The sequence below is a fragment of the Ammodytes marinus genome (genome assembly GCF_949987685.1).
Source record: "Ammodytes marinus genome assembly, chromosome: 21".
Lineage (NCBI taxonomy): Eukaryota > Metazoa > Chordata > Actinopteri > Uranoscopiformes > Ammodytidae > Ammodytes > Ammodytes marinus.
In genome coordinates this window covers 17807125-17828143 of record NC_137225.1, presented here as the reverse complement: position 1 = coordinate 17828143, position 21019 = coordinate 17807125, and the positions used below count along the sequence as shown (strand labels likewise).

At 42.4% G+C, this 21019-nt stretch overlaps 1 protein-coding gene across 2 annotated transcripts in view; it reads right to left on the bottom strand.

Moving 5' to 3' along the window:
- The window catches only part of plxdc2b (plexin domain containing 2b), a 76333-nt gene extending 56222 nt beyond the window's left edge, over nt 1-20111 (bottom strand). The window contains exons 1-2 of one of the 2 annotated variants that reach the window (XM_080049850.1): nt 20032-20110; nt 19622-19939 (exon numbers count right to left, since the gene is read on the bottom strand). In XM_080049850.1, coding sequence (XP_079905976.1) covers nt 19622-19715 — 94 coding nt within the window. In that variant the 5' untranslated portion in view covers nt 19716-19939; nt 20032-20110. Of the gene's footprint in view, nt 1-19621 lie in introns of both variants that reach the window. The other variant, XM_080049849.1, reaches the window with a different exon arrangement.
- Between the last annotated feature and the right edge of the window lie 908 nt (nt 20112-21019).

The following is a 21019-nucleotide window of genomic DNA, read 5'->3' as shown; positions in this document are numbered from 1 at the left end:
CAGTGCTGATCTGAATCATAGGACAAATGTATTAGCCGGGAGATGGTTACCTTAGCTTAACATAAAGACTAAAAACTGGGTCAAACAGCTAGCCTGGTAACAAGGTTACAAAATCCTCCTACACAAACCTCTGAGGCTCAGTCCTCTTCACAGCAGACCCGGTTTGAATATGACCCGTGACTCTGCATGTCATTCCCCTCTGCCACGTTGTATCTCTGTCTCTCTGCACTATCAATAAAGCATATAAGATGCCCCAATCTCAAAAAAATTATAATATCCTGATATATTCAACTTCAAATTACAACTCATTGGCTGATTTTTCGTTTTTGGGAAATTTGGATGCTATCCGTCATGTTCGGTCTGAAATATGTTTAGAGTCCCAGGTGAGGTGAAGTTGCATGCCAGTGCTCGCATTTTCACCCACTGGCTCAAACACTCACTGGACAGCCTCCCTTTTTAGCTGATGTAATCTGCATGTTGACACAGTTCTTTTACACTGCAGCGTGTGCCGACGTGCCTGTTCACGGCACAAAAGCCACTCTGCGTTAATGAAGGCTGGTATTAGCCACCATGTTCCTGTGTCTGCCTGTGGTTTGCACCATCGATCCCTCAAACACGCCTATTGATCCGACCCAAAAATATTTGTGACCCCTGCGGAGGACAAGGGAGTAATTGCTCACGTCAGGAGTGATGGCACCATTTGTCTTGTACAGCTGAGCGTGGCTGCACTAGAGTCTCTAATAGAATCAGACAGTTCAGTGCCCTCTGACAAACAGCCCTGGAGACACTGGATTTGAATGCAAATGAGATACACTTCTGAAATCCGACTTTCTCTTCTTTTACTTGTTTGTCCCTTGCTGTTTTCTTCAAAGGTAGTCAGTGTGGATGAGAATTAGTTTGCTGCTCCTGAGGTGTTGATGAAAGAGGGAGGAGGTGGAGGAGTGTTTGGGTTGTTATTTGGTTAGAGAGATGGATGCACCTTGGCAGTCTCAACCCACCCTTACAAATCCTTATTTTCCCAGGGGGGAGAACTAGTAACTAACGCTGCCTTTGTTTTGGCTCGAAGTCAGGGAAAGAGTCTCCTAATCAGTCAGTGAGACATTCATATTCGCACTTATTTGAGCCCTAAGCTTTACTTGATATAGTGAAAAACATCAAACTGTAGGCTTGTTTGAAAGAGTGGGATGAGACCCTCGAGTCCAGGGAGGTAAAACAAATTTGTTTGTGTAAGAGGTGCTACTGCATACCATGGTATTCCAATAATAAGTATGAAACATTGCTTCTTCCCTTGTGATGTGTATTAGCTACACACAGCTTCCTTTGCTTGTGATTAAGTTTCTGTCCTTGAACATTTTTCGTTAAACCTTCTGGTCCCATCTCAGTTAAAGTAAAAGTTTAACATTTTGGGAAATACATCTAATCATGTATTTGCTGAGAGTTAAATGAGAAGATTGGTACCACTTTCATGTACACTAAATATTAATGTGCCACCAATTTGTTTAATCTGTACATGAACTGAAGTATAAAAGGTTTTGTTAGTCAGAAAAACAGAAAATATTGTATTCCCAAAATGGTTCTTTGCACCTGTCACAAGACTTTAAGGTTTGCAAACACTTGAAATATGTATTCTTAAAACCATCTCGATGATAAAATAAAATACCATAGTATTTGTTGAAGACTGCACTGAACAAAGGTTGCAGTATAGTTGCAAAATTTTAACATTTTATAGGAAAGCTAAGCCCCAAAACCACTCTGGCTTTGAAAATCTGCCTGTTTTGAGAATTTCAAGTGTGACAAGTAGGCCTGAGCCCCCCCTCTCTCCTCATGCCATGCTTCTGGGCGCCATGCCATCTGCACTGGGCCCCATGTTTTGCCTCTCCTAAGGGCTTCACTGATCAAACTTAGGGGCCCACACATCACCGACAAAGCCTTGGCTGGCTTTGCCAAGCAGCCACAAGAAGGAAAGGAAAGATAGGCGCACTCATGCTTTTACACTCCTCTGGTGGAAGAGATATTCCGATCCTTTACTTAGGCGAAAAAGTCCCAAACATAATATATTAATATGCTGTCGGAGATCGGTTGATTTAAAGGACATAAGTCTTACAAGTTCAATTATATTTTTGTGAAAAACAGGATATTTATTACCAGTTTTATATAAATGAAACCATGTGAGAAGTTTTTAGGGAAGAAAAACTCATAGATGTCTGAAATGAAACAGGGGGCCCTAGATAGACCCTAAAAGGGACACAAGCAAAATATATTTGAAACCATGGATTTACATTATGCGTTGTATTCTATAAACTTTTCATGTTTTTGTTTTAATGAAATCTTAACCTTTAAACTAGTAGATACAGCTGTTAAATAACCATACAACAACTGAAGAATGAAATACTAATTTAAAGAATACCTCAAAAGTGTACTTCAGAATTGTACAGTGAAATAACAACAGACAGTTGCTGTACAGAGGATATATTCACACACATGACATACGAATAAAACATGAAAATCTGCCTGACTTTTTTCAGACTTTTTTCTTACATCAGATAAAGATGTACTGTGTATTGCTCGACTCGGGAACAGGTGAGGAAGCATACTCTCTCGTCCCGTATGTAATGTTTTCCGATGATAATGTGTCAATATAGGAGCAAAAAGCAGGTACAAAAATAATGCAAAGTCAAAAGCTGTTCAAAAATGGGGGGTTTGCCTGCAACAACAACTTGCCAACTTGTAGGTTATGATGATGGGGTAGGGAAACAGCAACTGGAAGCTGTCAGAGCCACAGTGCAGGGGGTGGGAAAGGCCCTGAGTGTGGTTGAACACTGCCACTATGTAACTCTGAGCTGCAGCAGACACTGTACTCTCAACTCTCTAACTTAACCTGTCTCATTTCACCAAAAGGAGACAGAGCTGTGGGGGGGCTTTACGGGCAGAAAACAAAGGCTCTATTACGCTGAGACACACAGGGAGGCAGTCGACCAGAAAGAGAAGTAGAATTATGATGCTACCATTCATCTTTTCTTAAATAGTTGGCGAGTCTTGAAAGTGAGCAGTTCAAAATTGTCAAGAGCCAATGATGAGGTAACGACTGCCGTTTGGGCAGCGATTGTAGCAATCCTTCATCTGTTTCTCAGACGTCTCAAGTGTAACTCTGTCCTTGGAAACAGAAGAAAAAGTTTGATGCTTGACAGGGAAAATAATTACAGCATTAGCATACCATTACTGGCTGGCAGGGAGACGATAGATCAACAAGAATTGTCTTTGGTCCGGCTCCAAATGCGGCCACAATATTTGGCAGATAACGAGATTATAGCTATTTCTCTAAAGGATTTTCTATCACACTCTGAATGAGCTTCCAAACTTGAATTAAATAACATTGATCAAAATGGGAAAATGCATGACAAGTACTTCAGTTTCTAAGGAGTACAACTCAGAGAAAAATGTAAGGTTTCAGTGAATGCAGCTTCATCTGTTAAACCAGGTTTGATCAAACACAAAGGCAAAGCCAATCTAACAAACCCGCAGTGGGAATGCAGCCACACAAAATCATGGATTTACTGATTTGTTTGGGATGAGAGCGTTTCCACAACTTATTCTCTATAGGCCACAAGATGTGCAGACAAAGAGGCTAGGCATATATCCTGGAGACCTGCAGCATGTGACCGGCTCTGTGAGAAGCAGCATAATGACGCCCCTGGCTCTTTCACAGAGTCCATAAAGACAGTATGGTCGTGCGCTGCTGTGTTTTATGACCCTGTTAGATGAGGAACTGGGTCACCGCCCAGACACAAACCTGCAGAAACATGTCGGAGACAGCTCTGCGGCAGGTCTTGTCAAGTGGAGAAAATGACCTTGACTAACAAGCTTGTACTGCACTACACTCAGGTCATCTACTCTTTGTCTCCAATCTTCGGTGTTGAAGCTTACACTGAGGACAATTGGGAATCAGTTATTTCACACCAATTATTGGAAATCCAGACTAAGGAACACACAAGAATACAAGGATTCTGCAAAAGACTGAACAAGAAGCAAAAACGCATTGGAAAGTTCATACAATAATATGTTAAGGAAAATGCAGACAATCGGCACCAAAATAATTTATAATCTGCACTGTCAACACATTCAAGTTGTCTAGCATTGAAGAGGCTCGGGCTCATTAAAAGGATGAGGCTAATACACTTTTTTTTATTAGCAATCTCTATGATTGATTTTCCACAAATTGCTAAAACACCAATAATTTCAAACAGTTCCTTCCTACAAAACATAACCCAAAAAGGATTTTCACTGCAATGCTACACTGACTCACAGATCAGTCCCTTATTGTGCAATCATAAGAACCCATGCAAAGTCAACCAATATTTCCACTATTGTACCAATTACTGTTGCACTGTTACAATGCAACACAACTTTAAGACTTTACAGCCATACTAGGGAGCATATTGAGCTTAATGCAATTATTAGCATGCTCGCCTGGTTATGTTTAGAAAATATACCTGTAATATTCACCATCTTTGCTTAGCGTTTTAGCATGCTATCACTTACTTTTTAGCACTAAACACAAACCACTGCCAAGGCTGATTGGAATGTCATTAGTTTATCAGATAGGTCGTCATTAACCAAAGTATTGTACCAAGTGAGATTTTGAGCTGATGATGGCGCTTTAGAAAAAGATTTAACCTGTGAGCACCAACAATTGTAAGTATAATTATTTTTTTACATAAATGTCAATTAACTGGTGGCACTAGGGCAAAAGACAGGAGATCACCAAAGTAAGATGGTCCATGTGAAATATTATGGGAATCAATCAAATTGTTGTTGAGATACTTCAGTCTGGACCAAGGTATAATAGGCCGCGGCAAAGTGTTCCATTAGCACATTCAGTTATTTTGGGCCACAATAAAACACTGTGAGATCCTGGAGGGACTGACATAGAGGGAAATGATTTAATATTCCCACTTTCCCTCAGGGCAGAGGTCAAAGCAGCAGTTTTAGAGCTGGAATGGAACTTTCAATGACACTCCAGCAAGAGAGATGCTAGACGTCCACAGGGCTTGAACTCACATTTATTTATTTATAATTTGGGCAAGATGCCACCCTTTCAAAAAACCTGTGCGAGCCCACCTAATTTATAATGAAACACCTTGAGTGTCAGTGCTATTCAATAGAAAATAAATCAACACTTTCCTGGCCACCGTAGCTGAAGCTATTCAGAGCTCAAGAAAGGATGTTAAGTGACTAACAAGAGCCTTCACATCTGCAGGAGAGGTAAGGAGGAGTAGTGGAAAAGAAATAGTGCTGGAAAAAAACAAGACGTCTGCACAAAACAAACCCTCATGGGCTGTTCGAGTGGAAGCTAGCGTGAGAAGCTACAAGAGACAGAGAAATCCGAAATCGCATTAAGGTCAAGGAGGTGATGGAACATTGCTGACACGTGGAAAAACAGTAGCAGGCTCACTCTGCTAACAAGACCGTGATTGGAAGCTTGAGTCGGATCTTTGGCCTCTCCAACACTCTCCACAATCCCTGTAATGCAACATTTAGAGCCTATATCTTCTCCATGGGTGACCTTTTAAAAGTTGAAGCGATTAAACAAGTTATTTCACAGTGGGTTACTTTGCTGCATCTGCCTTTTTCCTGGCTCACAACTTGTAAATCTGCATGGTGGCTGAAGGGAAGCTGGTGTCTCTCCAGCTGTTCGATCCCAAAGTCCTTGAGATCAGACCCTGGTGTAGTTTCCTCCATTGCCTATACCCTCACACTCCCCCTCCTACCCCTCTCCATCTCTTCCTCCTCTGTTCATTGTCCTCTTGACAAAGCCAAACCTGTTCGTTCCCTCTAAGACAGATGGGTTGGTCCCACATGGTATTCCCATGGCTCCTTCCCTGTGAATTTTAACTGGGACAGAAACAGCTGACGGGAGGAAAGCTTGTCGACCAGAAAGACTGTTCCAATATCTGAGACATTCCAGAAAGCCTCATCTTGAAGCAACAATGCTGAACCTACAAGAGAAAGTATGAGAAACCTCCCAGTTTCAACTGTCGCACATACACACACACACATTTTGACGGATTAAGTACATCTACAATTTGAGCTGCTAACATGTGACCGCCGAGACAATCGGGGTTCCTCGTAATAGTGCCGCCCCATAAAGAGAGCCTGCGCTGACAGACAGGGTCAAATTATCCCCGTCAATCACTCTGTAATCCATGTCAGCACCGGCACCGAGTGGGGAAGGCCAAAGTGTCAGGGAGACGGGCCCTCTCATTATCTTCCTGTCAACGTGATTGTAGCCCCACATCAAGCCGGATGTGTTGCCCGTCATGTCTCGGCAGTGGGCTGTCACTGCAAATCTGCCACAGGACACAAACAACTGGGGTGATGCAGCAAAATCACCCAGGCCAGAGGAAGTGATTTACCTGCCGGCATGTGTGTGTGTGTGTGTGTGTGTGTGTGTGTGTGTGTGTGTGTGTGTGTGTGTGTGTGTGTGTGTGTGTGTGTGTGTGTGTGTGTGTGTGTTAGACTGAGATACGAAATGAAAGGCTGCAGCATGCTCAGACATCATGAAAGCATGCAAAGGAAAGTTTTAGCTCAAGTTATATTTTTTTATTGACTGGAAACTGAATCCAATATTGAACCTACCATCGGACCATCGCAACAGAAACTGTGGTTAACCATATAGATTATGTCAACAACAACATCAATGCAGTTGGCACATTTTCAGCTTGTGGGAGTCTGTATTTGTAATATTTTAGGGTTAATAATGCATCTGATGAAGAAGGGGTCGGCCATAGAGATGAAGCCACAGATAATTATCACACAAAGCTGTACGTGTTTTGTTTTCTGGTCAACAACTTCACTTGTTTGGGTTGACTCTCATGGCTCTCACAGCGTTGTTTTTGGGTGCAGCCGACAGCTGTTTTACCTAAAACAGCTGAGAGAGGGCAGAGGGGAAAGTATGTACTCATCATAACGTCAAATGTACAGTATCTCTCCTGATAAAGCAGAGCCATAAAGTTTTATGTGTTACCTGTAGGCTATGTAATTTTTTCCCCACTAAAGGACTTATTTACACCTTGAAGTTTATGGGGTCAAAGAGTTGAATCCAAACATACTGTAAGCCCGTGGAGAATGAAAGAGAGAAAGAGAGAAAGAGAGAGGATGGGAGGGATAGAGAGTGCTTCTACTCGGAATAATGACAAGTTTCATGAGGCTTCACTGACCTTAACAACCCTAGAAGCGGCCCAAAGCTATTCTCTCCTTAGTCTTATTTGGCTGTAATGAAAGACTTATCGCTGGATGAAAAATGAGAAAATACTTAACTGAAACTGCCAATCATTAAGTGACAATAGAAGGATGGGGCATTTCATTCTACACGCAAACACACATGCAGCACATATGTAATCATTTGCTCCGTTTGTCACTTTTTTCTGATAAGACACTCAAAGTAATTTGAAGCCTTTAAGCACTCCAGCTTTTGAAACCATGTAATTACACAATGGGCATACTTATAGTTTTTACAATGGTTCATTCTTGAACAAGCTTTCCCCTAGAGTTTCTGTGATTTATCTTGAAATCAATTAGTGTGCTCTGGGACCACTTTTCCAGTCATGGCTGAAAGTCTAGGATCTTTACTGCAGTGCAGTAAATGTCAACCTGTCTGCACTATAAAGTTGAAGGGTTATGTGCCCATTCAGTCATGTATTTGCTCATTGATTAGGAAACTTTCCCAGTGCCTGCAAGTCCAGTATTTACATTTGTATTTGTCTGAGGTCTGCTGGCAAGCACTTTATTTGGCCACAGGCGAACACCACAGTGTTAATGTGTTTGCCTCCCTCATGTCCAGGCAGAGAGACACATTTAGCCAACGGGAGTCGGATTGAGGTCTTTTCTTGCCACAAGTGAAAGGTCAACGGTCCAAAGCAGTGACATGCTATCATACTGACTGCCTGCCCCGTATCACTCTCTTTTTTCTCTCCAACTCTCTGACTCATCATCTATATTTAATGAGAGCAATCTTTCTTTAGCCTCCAAACAATCACAATACTGTGGATATTATCCAGCCAGGAGGTGTTTAGTTAAGCTATAGGTAGCTTAGTTTTGCATCAAACAGTGGGCGCATGGATAAGCCCACATCTTCCCATCTCAACTCTCAACAATAAAGCAAATTAGCATACACTTAACAAATGTCAAACCATTCCTTCAAGGGAAATATTATAGTTGAAGCATACAATGATCTTTTAGACAACAGTGAGGTCAACTTGACCATTCCCCCTTGCATAATACAAGAGCCATAAAAATAAATAGTTTTTTCCAGTTTTGTGTTTTAGAACTTTAGACTTCTTGACCTCGACCCGGTCCAACACCTTTGGGATAAACTGGACCTTCCAGACTAAGAAAATGATTAGTTGCATCCATAAATGAGGAGTGAATCAATTGGGGTCCAAAATGCTGAAAGTCTTCCCAAAACCTCCGCAGTTGAAGGCTGTTATAGCGGCATATTGATATGGTTGTAAGGTGTGCACATGCATTCACACTTTTTACCTCCAAGGTCCTGCTTTTATCACTAAATTAAAGTCAAAATACTGCCAAAAACCTTTAGTCCAGTGACAAAGAGTAATGTTTTGTTTGGCTGTGACAATGGTGTCATGGTCACCTGATGGGATTTCTGGTGTAATATAGATTAATAGCTTCTTTCCTCAGGTGCCAACTAAATGTTATCAGCAAGGTATTGATTTCCTGACTCTCCATCAAGCATTCAGGCGTGAAGGACAGGCCACTCAAATGAACTCATATGATGGATGATACAGACTCTTAAGACCTGTCATTTTTAACAGCGCTCAGACGTTTCCAAAAAATAAACTGGGGCATGAAGAGAAATGAGGATAAAAAATAAATAAAATAACCTTAAACAGAAGAAGGTACACACAAATGTGCCCGTTCAAAGACTGTACGCAGAGATATGCATACAGAGAGGGACAGCTATGAGCCTGACCTTTCCACGCACCCTCAAATTCATCTGCTCAATCTTAATTATTTGCAGAGATGATGTGCAAAAAAAAAAAATGGCTCAGCGTAAGATCTGATCTCCTCTGATCTGAGCTGATGCCTTGAACCATTGAGAAAAAACAATAATTTGACAGTGAACATATAAGATCAGGATAATGCTGGCTTTGACAACTTTGGTTAATTCCCCCCATCATGAATTCACTACAGATTTTTTGTATATGGTTGTCTATTGTTTTTGTAGTCTTCAATAGAGGAAATGTCACTTTAAATGATACTTTGAAAAAAAATATTAATTTAGGGTTGGCATGCTGAATGTCTAATCCCTAATTAGCATCAGGCAAAACATCATGGAACATCTCTAAATGTAGTGGACTTTAGCTTTACTCTAAACAGAACAACTGTCAGAAGGATGTTTAATACCACTTAAGAAGAAAAAGGCAATGTGACTTTAAATGACCTATTTAAAATCACATTATGTCACAAAGCCCAATTGGCAGCAGGGAGATGATAGATTATTGAAAGAATGAGTGAAGGGTAGGTGCCCTCAAAAGAAAACTGCCCATTTGGGGCAGGCTTGTGGTAAGTACAGGGAGTGAAATAACTAATTTATATTCATATCGTCAGCTTTATTTTTTCAATTTTGGCTCCTTGTCGATAGATGGGATTTTCAGGGCATACATCACTGGTTTGGCAGCACTCTGGAGAGCGGGCATTTCATATTTGACCCCCGTTCAATATGTGTTGGAAAGGTCTTTCATTTTATCAGGCCAAAAACCAAACAGAGAAAAAAAATTATTGCATCGCAAATGTCAAATTATATCCACAGGGGTGGCCGATATGACCAAAAAGGAAATGCCGTATTTTTTAAGAATTAGGCTATAATTGATTTACGGTTGTATTGATGGGATTGCAACAACATAGCACCAGTAATGACTATGACAACATTGTACTGCACAACCCGAAACTTCACTACTATATACAGTATATGATTTAAATAAATAAGTTAAGATGAAGCTGGATTGGCAACGAGCATGGCCAAAGTGCGATGAGGCACAGTGCGTTGGCACCCTGATCACTTTCAGCGTAAGTGATAACAGACACCTGTGGGTAAATGGGGAGCCGGCCAGATGATCAATCAATAGCTGGACCTCTTTAGTCCGAGACACATATCAGCTTTTGCTGGCAGCAGTACATCAGTGTAATGGTGTACTGCCCCTCAACACTGTCTCTGCGTTGAACAATATCACCAAAATGAGGATAGATATTCTGAAAAACGGTTATTTATTTTTCCTTTATATGGTGGCTCTGAGGTGCAAAACACATAAACATCGGTCAAAACACAATTTAAAACACAATAGAATTCTAATAAACTTGTGATTTTTAGAATGTAGTTTTCTAATTTAATGTACTTCTGTTTTTTTTATTGGTTTTCTGCTTTGTTTTTTATTGTAATGTGTTTTGCACCAAAGGGCCACCGTACTTTTATGACGCTGTTACATCTATCAGTTACAAATCCCTTTCCGCCTGACACTCATACTGATTTCCAGCTTTTACTTTTATTGTTCCCTTATCATTCACTCCCACCTGTTTGAGAGAAGGGCACATTTATTACCTCTGTGCAATGATATGAATAACATATTCATATTTAATCTGCGCACACTAATTTACTGGCCGTCTAATTAGAGCATTCTGGGGCACGGGACACAAAGGCCTCTAAATGGGAGTCAATTAAGCACTTTACGATGTTAGGGCTCCTCTCACCAGCTGACAAAAGAGCTCTCGAATAAACACCTTTTAAAGAGCACAAACACTCAGAATTACAATCACCATTAATCACATTCATCTGACAGGACATTATTAGCTGCCTAAAATTTATGTAAGTGACCATTTTAATACTAAACCTTGCTGCTAGAAATATAGTGTTACATTCTTAACACAGCTCAACAGCCCCGGAGAGATGACAGAGTATTTCAGCAGGATGATCCCAGGTCTGAAGAGCATTCATTTGCAGTGAGAAAATGCTGCATGTTGGGAGACAAGACAAAAGACCTACCAAGGGAGGATATTACTCAGAGCCGCCCCCTCCCTGGATTAAGAAAGTGGCTGCTATACTCGGCTGGATGAGCAACCAGTTTCTCCCCCTCACACCAGTTCCAGCCAACAGGACAGAAAGGGGAAAGAAAGAAAAAATTAAAATGCATGCATTGTTCTACCAAATACCTGTATTCAACAGAGATGCCGCATGCACTCAGGCTAAGGCTTGCAGAGCGGCCAATTTACTGCTCACGAAGCCAAAACCACACTTTGACTATGATCTATTGTGCCTATTAAATGTGATGTGTTGTTACCTTATGGATCATAACGTAGGTACACTTCACCACACCCAGACATTGCCTGATATCAGGATGCTTGTTCTTGCCAGACTGCACAAGAATAAACAGTCAACTCCCATAGTTTGTGCCGGACGAATACCGCTGGATTGAGACCAGAGAAGCTCTAGTTACCTGGGCAAATCTTCCCACTTTCTCTGTCGCTCCCATACAGCACCAAAGACACACACACACACACACACACAAGCATGCACGAAAGGTGCTGTTACACCTTGCAATTCATCGCCCCAGAGACTCAAAGCAATCCTTTGTTGCTGGCTGTGCTCTGAGCTCTGAGAGAAAGCCTGAGCTAGTAAGCCCTGGCCAGCAGACAGAAACCTGAACACCTGGCACAAACCAAAACTCATTTACCAGAATCTCTTGGTGGGGAGGTGGTTGTGGTTTGTCTCTATTTTGTATGATCCTACATGTTTGATCACAGTTTTAACACGAAAAAAAATAAGTGGTAAACAACAGTACAGAGATGAAAATGTGCTGAGAATGCAGCTCTGATTATGAATTAGCTGCCAACTAGCCTCCTGTTTACAGTTTCGGGATGAGCTCAGTGCCGGCATGGAGGAGGGGGACAGCTGGGAGACACTGGAAAAAGACAAACTGTATGTTTCCAAACAGAGAAACACCCTGACCTTCAGAAACCTTTACTTGCTTCTGGGAAGATCCCCTTGATCTTCCCATTTCTGGCAGTCCCCCTTCCCGAAGGAGAAACCCTCACAGATGTTTTTACAAGAACTGTGTCTTGAATATTGATGACTTAGTCGAGGAGTGAATGAGCCACAACAAGTCACGGAACAATGTTGACTTCTCCTTCCATCACATTCAGTGACGGCCGTCGTCGTTTAATTCCCCAACGATGCAGCGCCTGTAAATCTGGGTCAATTTAAATTAAAACCACCAATAAGCATATAGCTCTTCAAGATTTGTTCCACACATTTGCACTATATAGATTTAAGCAAACTGAAATCATCCCAGTCCCAATCGCTTCCCAGCCTTCGTGTGCTGAAATACACTTGTGGCTGTAAATCGTCTCATTTTCACCCAAAAATGCTGTGGCCTGTCAAAAGCAGCCTGTGTTGTGCTGTGAAAAGCCGTTGCTTTGGGGCATACTTGTTCTTTTGTCAGGATGAGTTTGGTAGGGGAAAACAAACTTCTGGACAAGCGATGTGGAGACATTTTCCAGGCAGCGTAACAAAGACAGCGCTGTTGGACCTACAGCAAGGAAAACACATCAATGTCTGAGAGGGGTTTGGCATGGCACAGTTCAAAACACAGTTTGAACATACTCAAATGTGTGCACGCCAGCAGCAGGCCAATCATGACACAAGCTACATGTTACACCAGGGTTAATCTAGAGGAGCATGATATAAATCATGAATAGATCGCTTTTTTTCGAATGAGCCTGCTATTAACATGACATACATGACCTATAAACAGATCAATACAGGGCTAAGGTTAGAGATCAGGGTAATGGATTTTCACCCAATGAAATAAATGACTGTGTTTTGTATTTTGCTCACTCAGTCTACCTCAATTAACAAGGAGACATCAGTCACAAGGTGAAGCTATTACTCCCCGTTAGCTAAACTGTTGTCATGCAGTTTAATCGATACCGATAACAAATTCTTGGTAATCTTTAAAACAATGTGTCCTTGAATTCAAACAAAAAAAGAAAACAACAGCTGCTTATTTCTAGCTGGCAACCAAAGTAAGCTAGTTAGCCAGACATGCTAACAATTGCAGCCCATGCAACAGCTGACAAACACACAGTTTAATCTCAACCTTTCACTCTTCTTCTCATCTTGTGTTTTTGGTTAGGCCAAAGCTTGACAGGCAGTCATTTAAAAAATTCAAAATTAAATACTAGAAACTACGCTTTTGGCACGGACACCAAAACAATCCTTATTCAATAACTCAATTTGCAAGAAACTCTGTACATGCCATTTTCCCTTTTAATAAAATCAGACTTCTGAAGTTTTTCCCCCAGAGCTTGATATCGGATGAGAGAATAAGTAAACAAAACTAAGAATCTGACAAAGTCTTTCCAAGTTTCAGTCTTTTGGCACTGAAGACTTACCGGTACAAAAAGTACTGATGTTTGAAACTCTGCCCAAACAGCAAATGTTAAGATTCGGAGCAAGAAAGCAACGGTGCTGAGAACCTGTATGGGAACTGACAAACAAAAAGATAGAAAGTGTGAGAGTGAAAACTTTCACACACAGTTGCACATGCAGGCAAAGGCATGTAGCAGCATGCCGTAACCCCCGTGAGTGACACTTGCTTTTGTGGGACAAAGCCAAGCCGCCGCTCCTGCTGGGCTCAGGATATGAAGCCCGCTTCAGGGTGGGGGTGACAGGCTCCTCAGTCGAGCGGGCACCTTATCTTCTGTCAGCATGCCTGGATGGCCTGGAACTCTCCACTTCATGATAGCCAGGCATAGCCTAAAAACACTTTGTTCCCCTCCTTTGGACTGCCCACTCTTTCAACTTTCTTCAGCAAATGTGTGAATGCTTTTCATCATTTCGGTGAAGGCGGTGTGTGAAAACGTGACCGGCACCAAACATTATATTCACATACTGAGAAGCTGGTTTATGTAATGGTGGACAGCTACAGTCTGGGCACCTGCTGGAGTTTTTTCTGTAAATGATTGTAGGTTAAAAATATAAATCATTGCCTGTTTCCTGAAAAAATATAAAGCAACACATTCAGAACATTCATCTCCAACACGTCTACTGAGCATCCAGCGTGAAATCATTCCATCTGTATTTCACATCAATACTTCTTCGAGATGCTTTAACAGGTTTCCACCAACAATGACCCTTGTTACAGGCGACGCAGCTGAGTTCCAACAAGCCAGCCATTTTATGCTATGTTACTCATAAAAGTCAATACCGTGAACTTTGGTTTACTCTCGTCAAATACCAGGCATGTGTATTGAGCTCAAAGGTGCCAGGATGTAGCCCCTCTCAGGGCAACAGAGGGGTAATGAGCCAAATCCGCCAAGGTGGAGAAACATGGTCAGCAATAATTCAGGTGTCTGCATTTCTGGATTGAGTGTTGTTATTTGATGGATTAGTCTGAAGCCTAAAGGCATATTTCACAGTATGTAATGCTTCATAATTTAAGAAGAAAAAAGACACTAAATAAAGGAGAGGAGGGGAACTTAATGTCAGATTTGGGAATTTGGCATCATAAGTAAAAACTTTAAAGATGTGTTGATTTGCACCAACGTTCAAGGGGCAAACCAGCCAACTAGGGTTTAATGATTTAGGAAAAATATCTAATTGCGATTTTTCAGACTTTTGAGAGATTTGATTTGCGATATGATTTTCCAAAGTCAAGCTTCAGGTCAATATTCTCTGTGTCACGGTGTTAATAGACACTGTTTTTAGGGAGGTAGTTCGTTAAAATGTTGGTTACCTTCCAATGCCTTTGTGAGATCGTTCCATGCAGGAGAGTTGCAAATGACTGAAACCTTAGTTTATTTACTAGGTGAGTTATAGCTTCTATACTTTGTTTTGATATTTTGACCGTATATAGCTGCTACTTTTTCAAATGCTGATAAAAATAAGTGTTTTTTCCTTGTGATGTTGTGACTGTTCCACAATATATGCTTGAAGCGATATCTTATGTGGTTGCACATCTGTTGATTCAAACCTTGAATAGTCCCTCAAATTGTCCAACGTTGCTTCAGGACATTTTTCCGCACCACGAATGTAACGTTTTCCTTGTGTTTAAATTGTTTGTTGTTGGTGGGCGTATACACAGTCCCTTTGGACCACTTCTGATTGGTTACTGTGACTGGTACACTAGCAGGAAGGCATGATTCTGTATAAACCATCGACATGAGAGTTGCAATTTGCTAGCCACGTTGTTTCAAGTCAGTATTCGAAATTGATGAATTATTTAGCCCTACCGCCGACAGTATTCATTTGACTTGCTAGTATTGGTTTGAGGAGAGGGGCCCTTCAATACAGCAGACAAACGTACCATAATCTTCCATTACTTTCAGTACAATATTCTATTAAAATGGATCCTTGAATCCTTTCTTTTGCCATGTCTTTGTCAGCCTGCAGCAGTTGAAATTCATAATTTTTGGTATATTTGATATTTAGTGTCCAAGGGAACAATCTCCTCCTGTACTCTATGCCGTTTATCATCACTCCCTATACTTGAAAGGGTAATATTGTTCTTATTATGCTACTGTAACTCTTATCTTTGGTCAGCAAGGACAGGGAATTGCCTGTTTTTCCAAGCCCGTCTCCCTCACCTCGTTATCTCCTCACACTTTACCCCTCCAGGCAATAGAAGAATGGCAACCCATCCCACATAGATAAAAACTATTTTGCTCATTTCACTCCTCAGCCGATGATCTAACATCTCCTCTGGCCCTCGGCAGATAACAGCCCGGCATGTGGACGATGCTGTGGTCTACTCGCGGTTTATGCAATCATCTGTGGATCTGTGGTTTGTGGAAAATGCTTGTCATCTCCAGCTGAACCGCTGACATTCAGATCTTTATCACTTTCGACCATCACAAGACTCCTCCTGCATCTGACCTTTTCAAACTCGCTTGACAGGCAAGATCCGCAATTTTCGCTTACTCTGGATGAACTACATAAAATCACACAAGCAGAAAAATGCCAAGGAGTGATTACTCCAGGGCACGACAATAACAATTGGAATTGAAGAAGCTTTTGAACCACATGAAAGACAATGAGGGAAAAGAGCTAAAGAGGAGCTTAACTGCGCTGGGTTTCATTAACTAGTGGCCTCTTCGCCTCTTTGTCTCCTGAGCCTATTGAACTCTGTGCTGCTCAAGCCGTCAGACTGAGTTTCTTCTTCCCCGCAGTAAGAAGGGGCAGGGAGCTCAGCGACCAGGGCCAGGCATGACTAATGCAGGAGGCTGGTGCTGCTGTTGCATGCTGGTATGGGGTGAGGGGGACAGCCCGGCCTCCGCGATGTATGGCATGACCCAGTGGGGCTGCGCATAAACCCCTAGCCTCCGCCACCGCTGCTTCTGCTGCCGCCGCCGATACCGCCCCTCCTTGTCTTTCGGTCCCTTAATACCATCCCAACCCCCCGTCATCCATTCATGGACGATCCTTTCAGCAGGTCATTCAGAGGGCCAATAAAGAGGCTGGCTCATTCTGTCTGTCCCGAAAATGTGCAATGTCAGAAAGAGGGAGAGACGGGGAAAGGAGGGAGGGAGGGAGAGATTCCAAGAAGGCTTACAATCTTCTGGCTGAAGTAGACTGAGAAGGACCTCCCATTCTGTGAAGGAACTTCTCTTCTATGTCGGGAATCATCCCACAGTCATGAGAAAGACAGGATAGCAACATGAAAACATGTGTCATCAAAGAAACTCCCTTAACAAACCATTTTAGGTTGTTTGTTTGGTGGATAATGTCTTATCTAGAATCATTGTCTATTGAGGTGCGAGGGGAAACATATTTAGCTCTTTGCTGGGAAGAACCCCTTAGGAGATAGGAGTAAAATGCAACACAGGGTGCAAGATATACGAGTTCAACTTCATCATTAAGCAATCATCAGTTGAAAAAATGGCTATGTTTTTATCTGCATTCATGCTGCTGCACTTAACGTTACACACAATTGTTGTTCACTTGTCCAAGTTTTGTGTCACGCACCATACGACAGCAGGGTGGGGTTAGTGAGGATCAGGCGGTTATCAAGATGACATAGTTGAAAGAGATCCAGCCAAACCTCTTGACAAACTTCTCATGAAAGTTGATCTGCATGTTTCCTCGCATCTCTCATGTGCCCCTGAGTTTGTGTGTGTTGTATGATTGCATTGCAGAGGTGGCAGCGGTTGGCAGTATGATGGATGAGGAGCAGCGTGTTGGAGCTGGGGACGTCCACGTTAAAACTCTCCACTAACCCTCCACCAGTCTCCTCTCGAAAAGCCTGCAGAGAAACAGGACTCCGAGCGAGCAGCATCCACGAACAAAATGGAATTCCGCACACAACCACAATCTTAGCACATTAGCAGCCCTCGGCAGCAGCCTTTTAAAATCCGACCACATCATTACACGAGGCAATACTTTCCCTCTCACGCTCTCCCTAAGTCGCAGACCTATTCCAGTCTGGACTCTAGTGGAACATCTCTTTTTCCACTGCCAGAGAAGCTTCGGAGTGCGGATTAACCCCCAGAATCAGCCCCAATTTTGTGAAAGTGCCGACGGGAGAGAGAATCAGAGGGTGAACATCACAGATTGAAAGCTTATTAAATTTTATTTTTTTTAAACTGAGCTCACAGGATGTTGTGTAATTTCACCCAGATGTGCTCCACAGCTCATCACTCTACTAAAAGCAAGAAGATACATGTTGAATGCCTCACTGGCCTTCACATCTCAGGCTCTGCTGGACACTTTCTAAGAGATTGTGTAAGCTTTTTCCGGTAGTGAATAGTGCATTAGATCTCACCATTGGAGTCCACCTGCGCTCTATTTATAAAAAGCCCATCTTAGGGAAGCACAGGGGCTGCTGCATACAGAAGCATAAGAGTTGAGGGCAGTCTTTGACTACTGTAGGGGAGCACCTCGTCTAGATGTCTAAAAATACTGTCCTACATACTAAATGTATCCAGCAGGAGCATGAAGATGGGAGCAAAGAAATTGGAAATGCCTGTTGTTGGTGTTTTTGAGTCTGCAACCTCTTAAAAAAGCTTCAGTTTCTCTATGAAGCTACGGGTTGAGAAGTAGCCTAAAGGAAGATAATAGTTTCTGCTTAGGTCCCTGATGTTAAACGAGCCAGAGCACCAACACAGCAGATTGATTGGATTCATAAATAAGGCAGAGTACAACCGTGTGAAACCTAAAAGTGTGTGCATGCGCGTGTGCGTGAACAGTCACGGGGCGGCCCGATAGCATCTCCCAAACAGAGCCATACATTCCAGTAACCCTGAGGTCTGCACTCACACTCACACACACACACGGGTTTAATTTACAGCCACTGTCAGCAGCCGAACATTTCTCTAACCACTATCTGATACGTGATGAAAATCCACTGCCAGCAATAAAAGCCCTGGGAAACAAGAGCTCGCCTGTGTGAACCGAACCGATGTTGGCATCAACTTTATTCCACCGTCTGTCATAGGGCTTGTGTGTGTGTGTGTGTGTGTGTGTGTGTGTGTGTGTGTTTGTCTGCGTATGTGTATCTGTTTGTGTATGTGTATGGTGTGTGTGTGTGTGTGTGTGTGTGTGTGTGTGTGTGTGTGTGTGTGTGTGTGTGTGTGTGTGTGTGTGTGTGTGTGTATGTGTGTATGTGTGTGTCTGTCTGTGTGTGTGGTTGTGTGCAGTGTGCAGTAAGGGAAGGGAAGGACTAGATTTGAGATTATGGGAGTTTAGGTGCACACGCTGGGGCTTTACAGTAGGTATATTGTTCAAACTGCAAACCTGGTCCTCCAGTGTCTTTACAATCAAGGACATCTAGAGGGACAGGGCGTGCAGGTATCCAGCATATCCTCTAGCAAAGCACCTGCACTGTGCAAAGGTCACTGAACTCAGATGTGGTAAAAAGTTGCAGGACCTTACAGGATGTTCCAGGTCATAACAAGAGAGGGAAATGTCACCAATAAAATGAGACAGAGACACTTTGCAGAGACAATTTTGAGGTTTCCTAATTCCTGGAGTGATGGAAAAAATCAAGGCAATGAACTAACTTTGTATTACCTCTGAAAATAGTCATAAAAAGGAAAGTATTTGATCTAAACAACAACAAAGGAAGTTAGTAGGTCATGACAACCTCCTCTGCATAGATTATTCCTATATAGGAGATAATGAAAGACAAACAGCCTTGAAGGTTGTCTTTGTCCTGCAGGCACAGCACATCTGCTTTCATTAATAAGATGATAAACATAGGTTTTGTACATCTACAAAGGATGCACTCTGAGCGTAAAATAAAGTCATTCCTAATCCTACCCAAAGGCAAACCACACACTGTATCTCTCTCTCTCTCTCTCTCTCTCTCTCTCTCTCTCTCTCTCTCTCTCTCTCTCTCTCTCTCTCTCTCTCTCTCTCTCTCTCTCTCTCTCTCTCTCTCTCTCACACACACACACACACACACATACACACACCTGTTTCTGACAGTTGTGCATGCAGCAGGATAAATCATTTTCTCCTTGTATGTTTAAGCAGATCCTGCAACAACAACACAAATACACGGACTTTGAGCAGCAGGTCTGGTTAAAAGCTTAAGGTGCTGGTTTTTCTTACCGTCACTGGCTGAGATCTCGGCTCTGCAAATCCCCACGCAGTGCAAAACTAAAACAACTCCAACGAGAAGGTCGAGCGGCTTCACACGCGCCATATCCAAGAGGATTTCTTCCCAGATCACCTTGTGTTCGGTTTATTATTGTTTGTATTATAGAGAGAGAGGTCTCCACGTATTTGTAGTGCACCGCTTTCCCCCCGGGCAGGACTCCGTAACTCTCCTGCCGCTCCTGCTGCTTTTAAAAACGGAAACCTGCCTGCGCTGCACTCGCTGCACCGAGCTGTTTTTGTTCCAGCGTGTGCCACACACACTGCGCGCTCCTGGAGTAAGAGAGAGAGAAAATAAGAAAGAAAAAAAAAACACAAACAAACAAAAAATTCAAAAACCGTGCACGTCCTACAAGTTCCACCACCTTTGGAAATGAACCAAAAATAATATCAGCAGAGCAAGGAAAAAAAGTTGTCTTCCTTTAATGTTCATCCCAATCCGACTCACTCCTCGTCTCGTGCCGCTGTCCGGAGGTGCAGCGTGTGTGTGATGGAGAGAGAGAGAGAGAGAGGGAGAGGGAGAGAGAGAGAGAGAGAGAGAGAGAGAGAGACACTGTGCGCTCCCTCCCTCATCAATTCCTCGGAGCCAATGGTTCTCCTTCTTCTCCTGTCTGATGCTCGGTGTGTGCTGAGGCACCCGAGACTAAAGACTAAAACACACAGACATTTCTTCCCCAGCTGCCCAGGGAGAGAGACGTTTAGATTAATTGTGTTATCGAATGAGTGTGAGTGATGTGGAAAGATGTAGGTATTAAAGATGCTTTAGGAACTTCGCTGTAAACCTCCTGTTTGACAAAAGATGTTCAACATCATAGACTCGACCCTGAGAGAGAGAGAGAGAGAGAGAGAGAGAGAGAGAGAGAGAGAGAGAGAGAGAGAGAGGGCTTTGTTTTCATTAGGATTGAGAAGACGTTGAAGTTGTATATGGCCAGTCCAGTCTAAGATTTTAGTTAGCCTATTTACTGTGATTATCTCTATCCATCCATCCATCCATCCATCCATCCATCCATCCATCCATCCATCCATCCATCCATCCATCTAACCTGTAGGCTGTACAGTGTACAGCCAGGTGATTGAACTGTGAGGGCGCCCTCTTTAGGTCAAAGAGAGTTACCCTCTTAAGTACACATCTGAGGTACTTGAACTACTTTAGTATTTCTTATTCTCTGTAATTCAATTTCTCAGTTTTATCATGTTGGGCTGGTGTACATGCATATTGAACATTCAAAGTTTAAGCAAACTGTATGTTTTTGGGTTGAAACCTGGTTAAAAAGGTAATAAAGTCTATTAAGTCCAAACCTAGGGGCACATATATTCTCCACATGTCTCACAGCGCAATAGTCTGACTCCCAA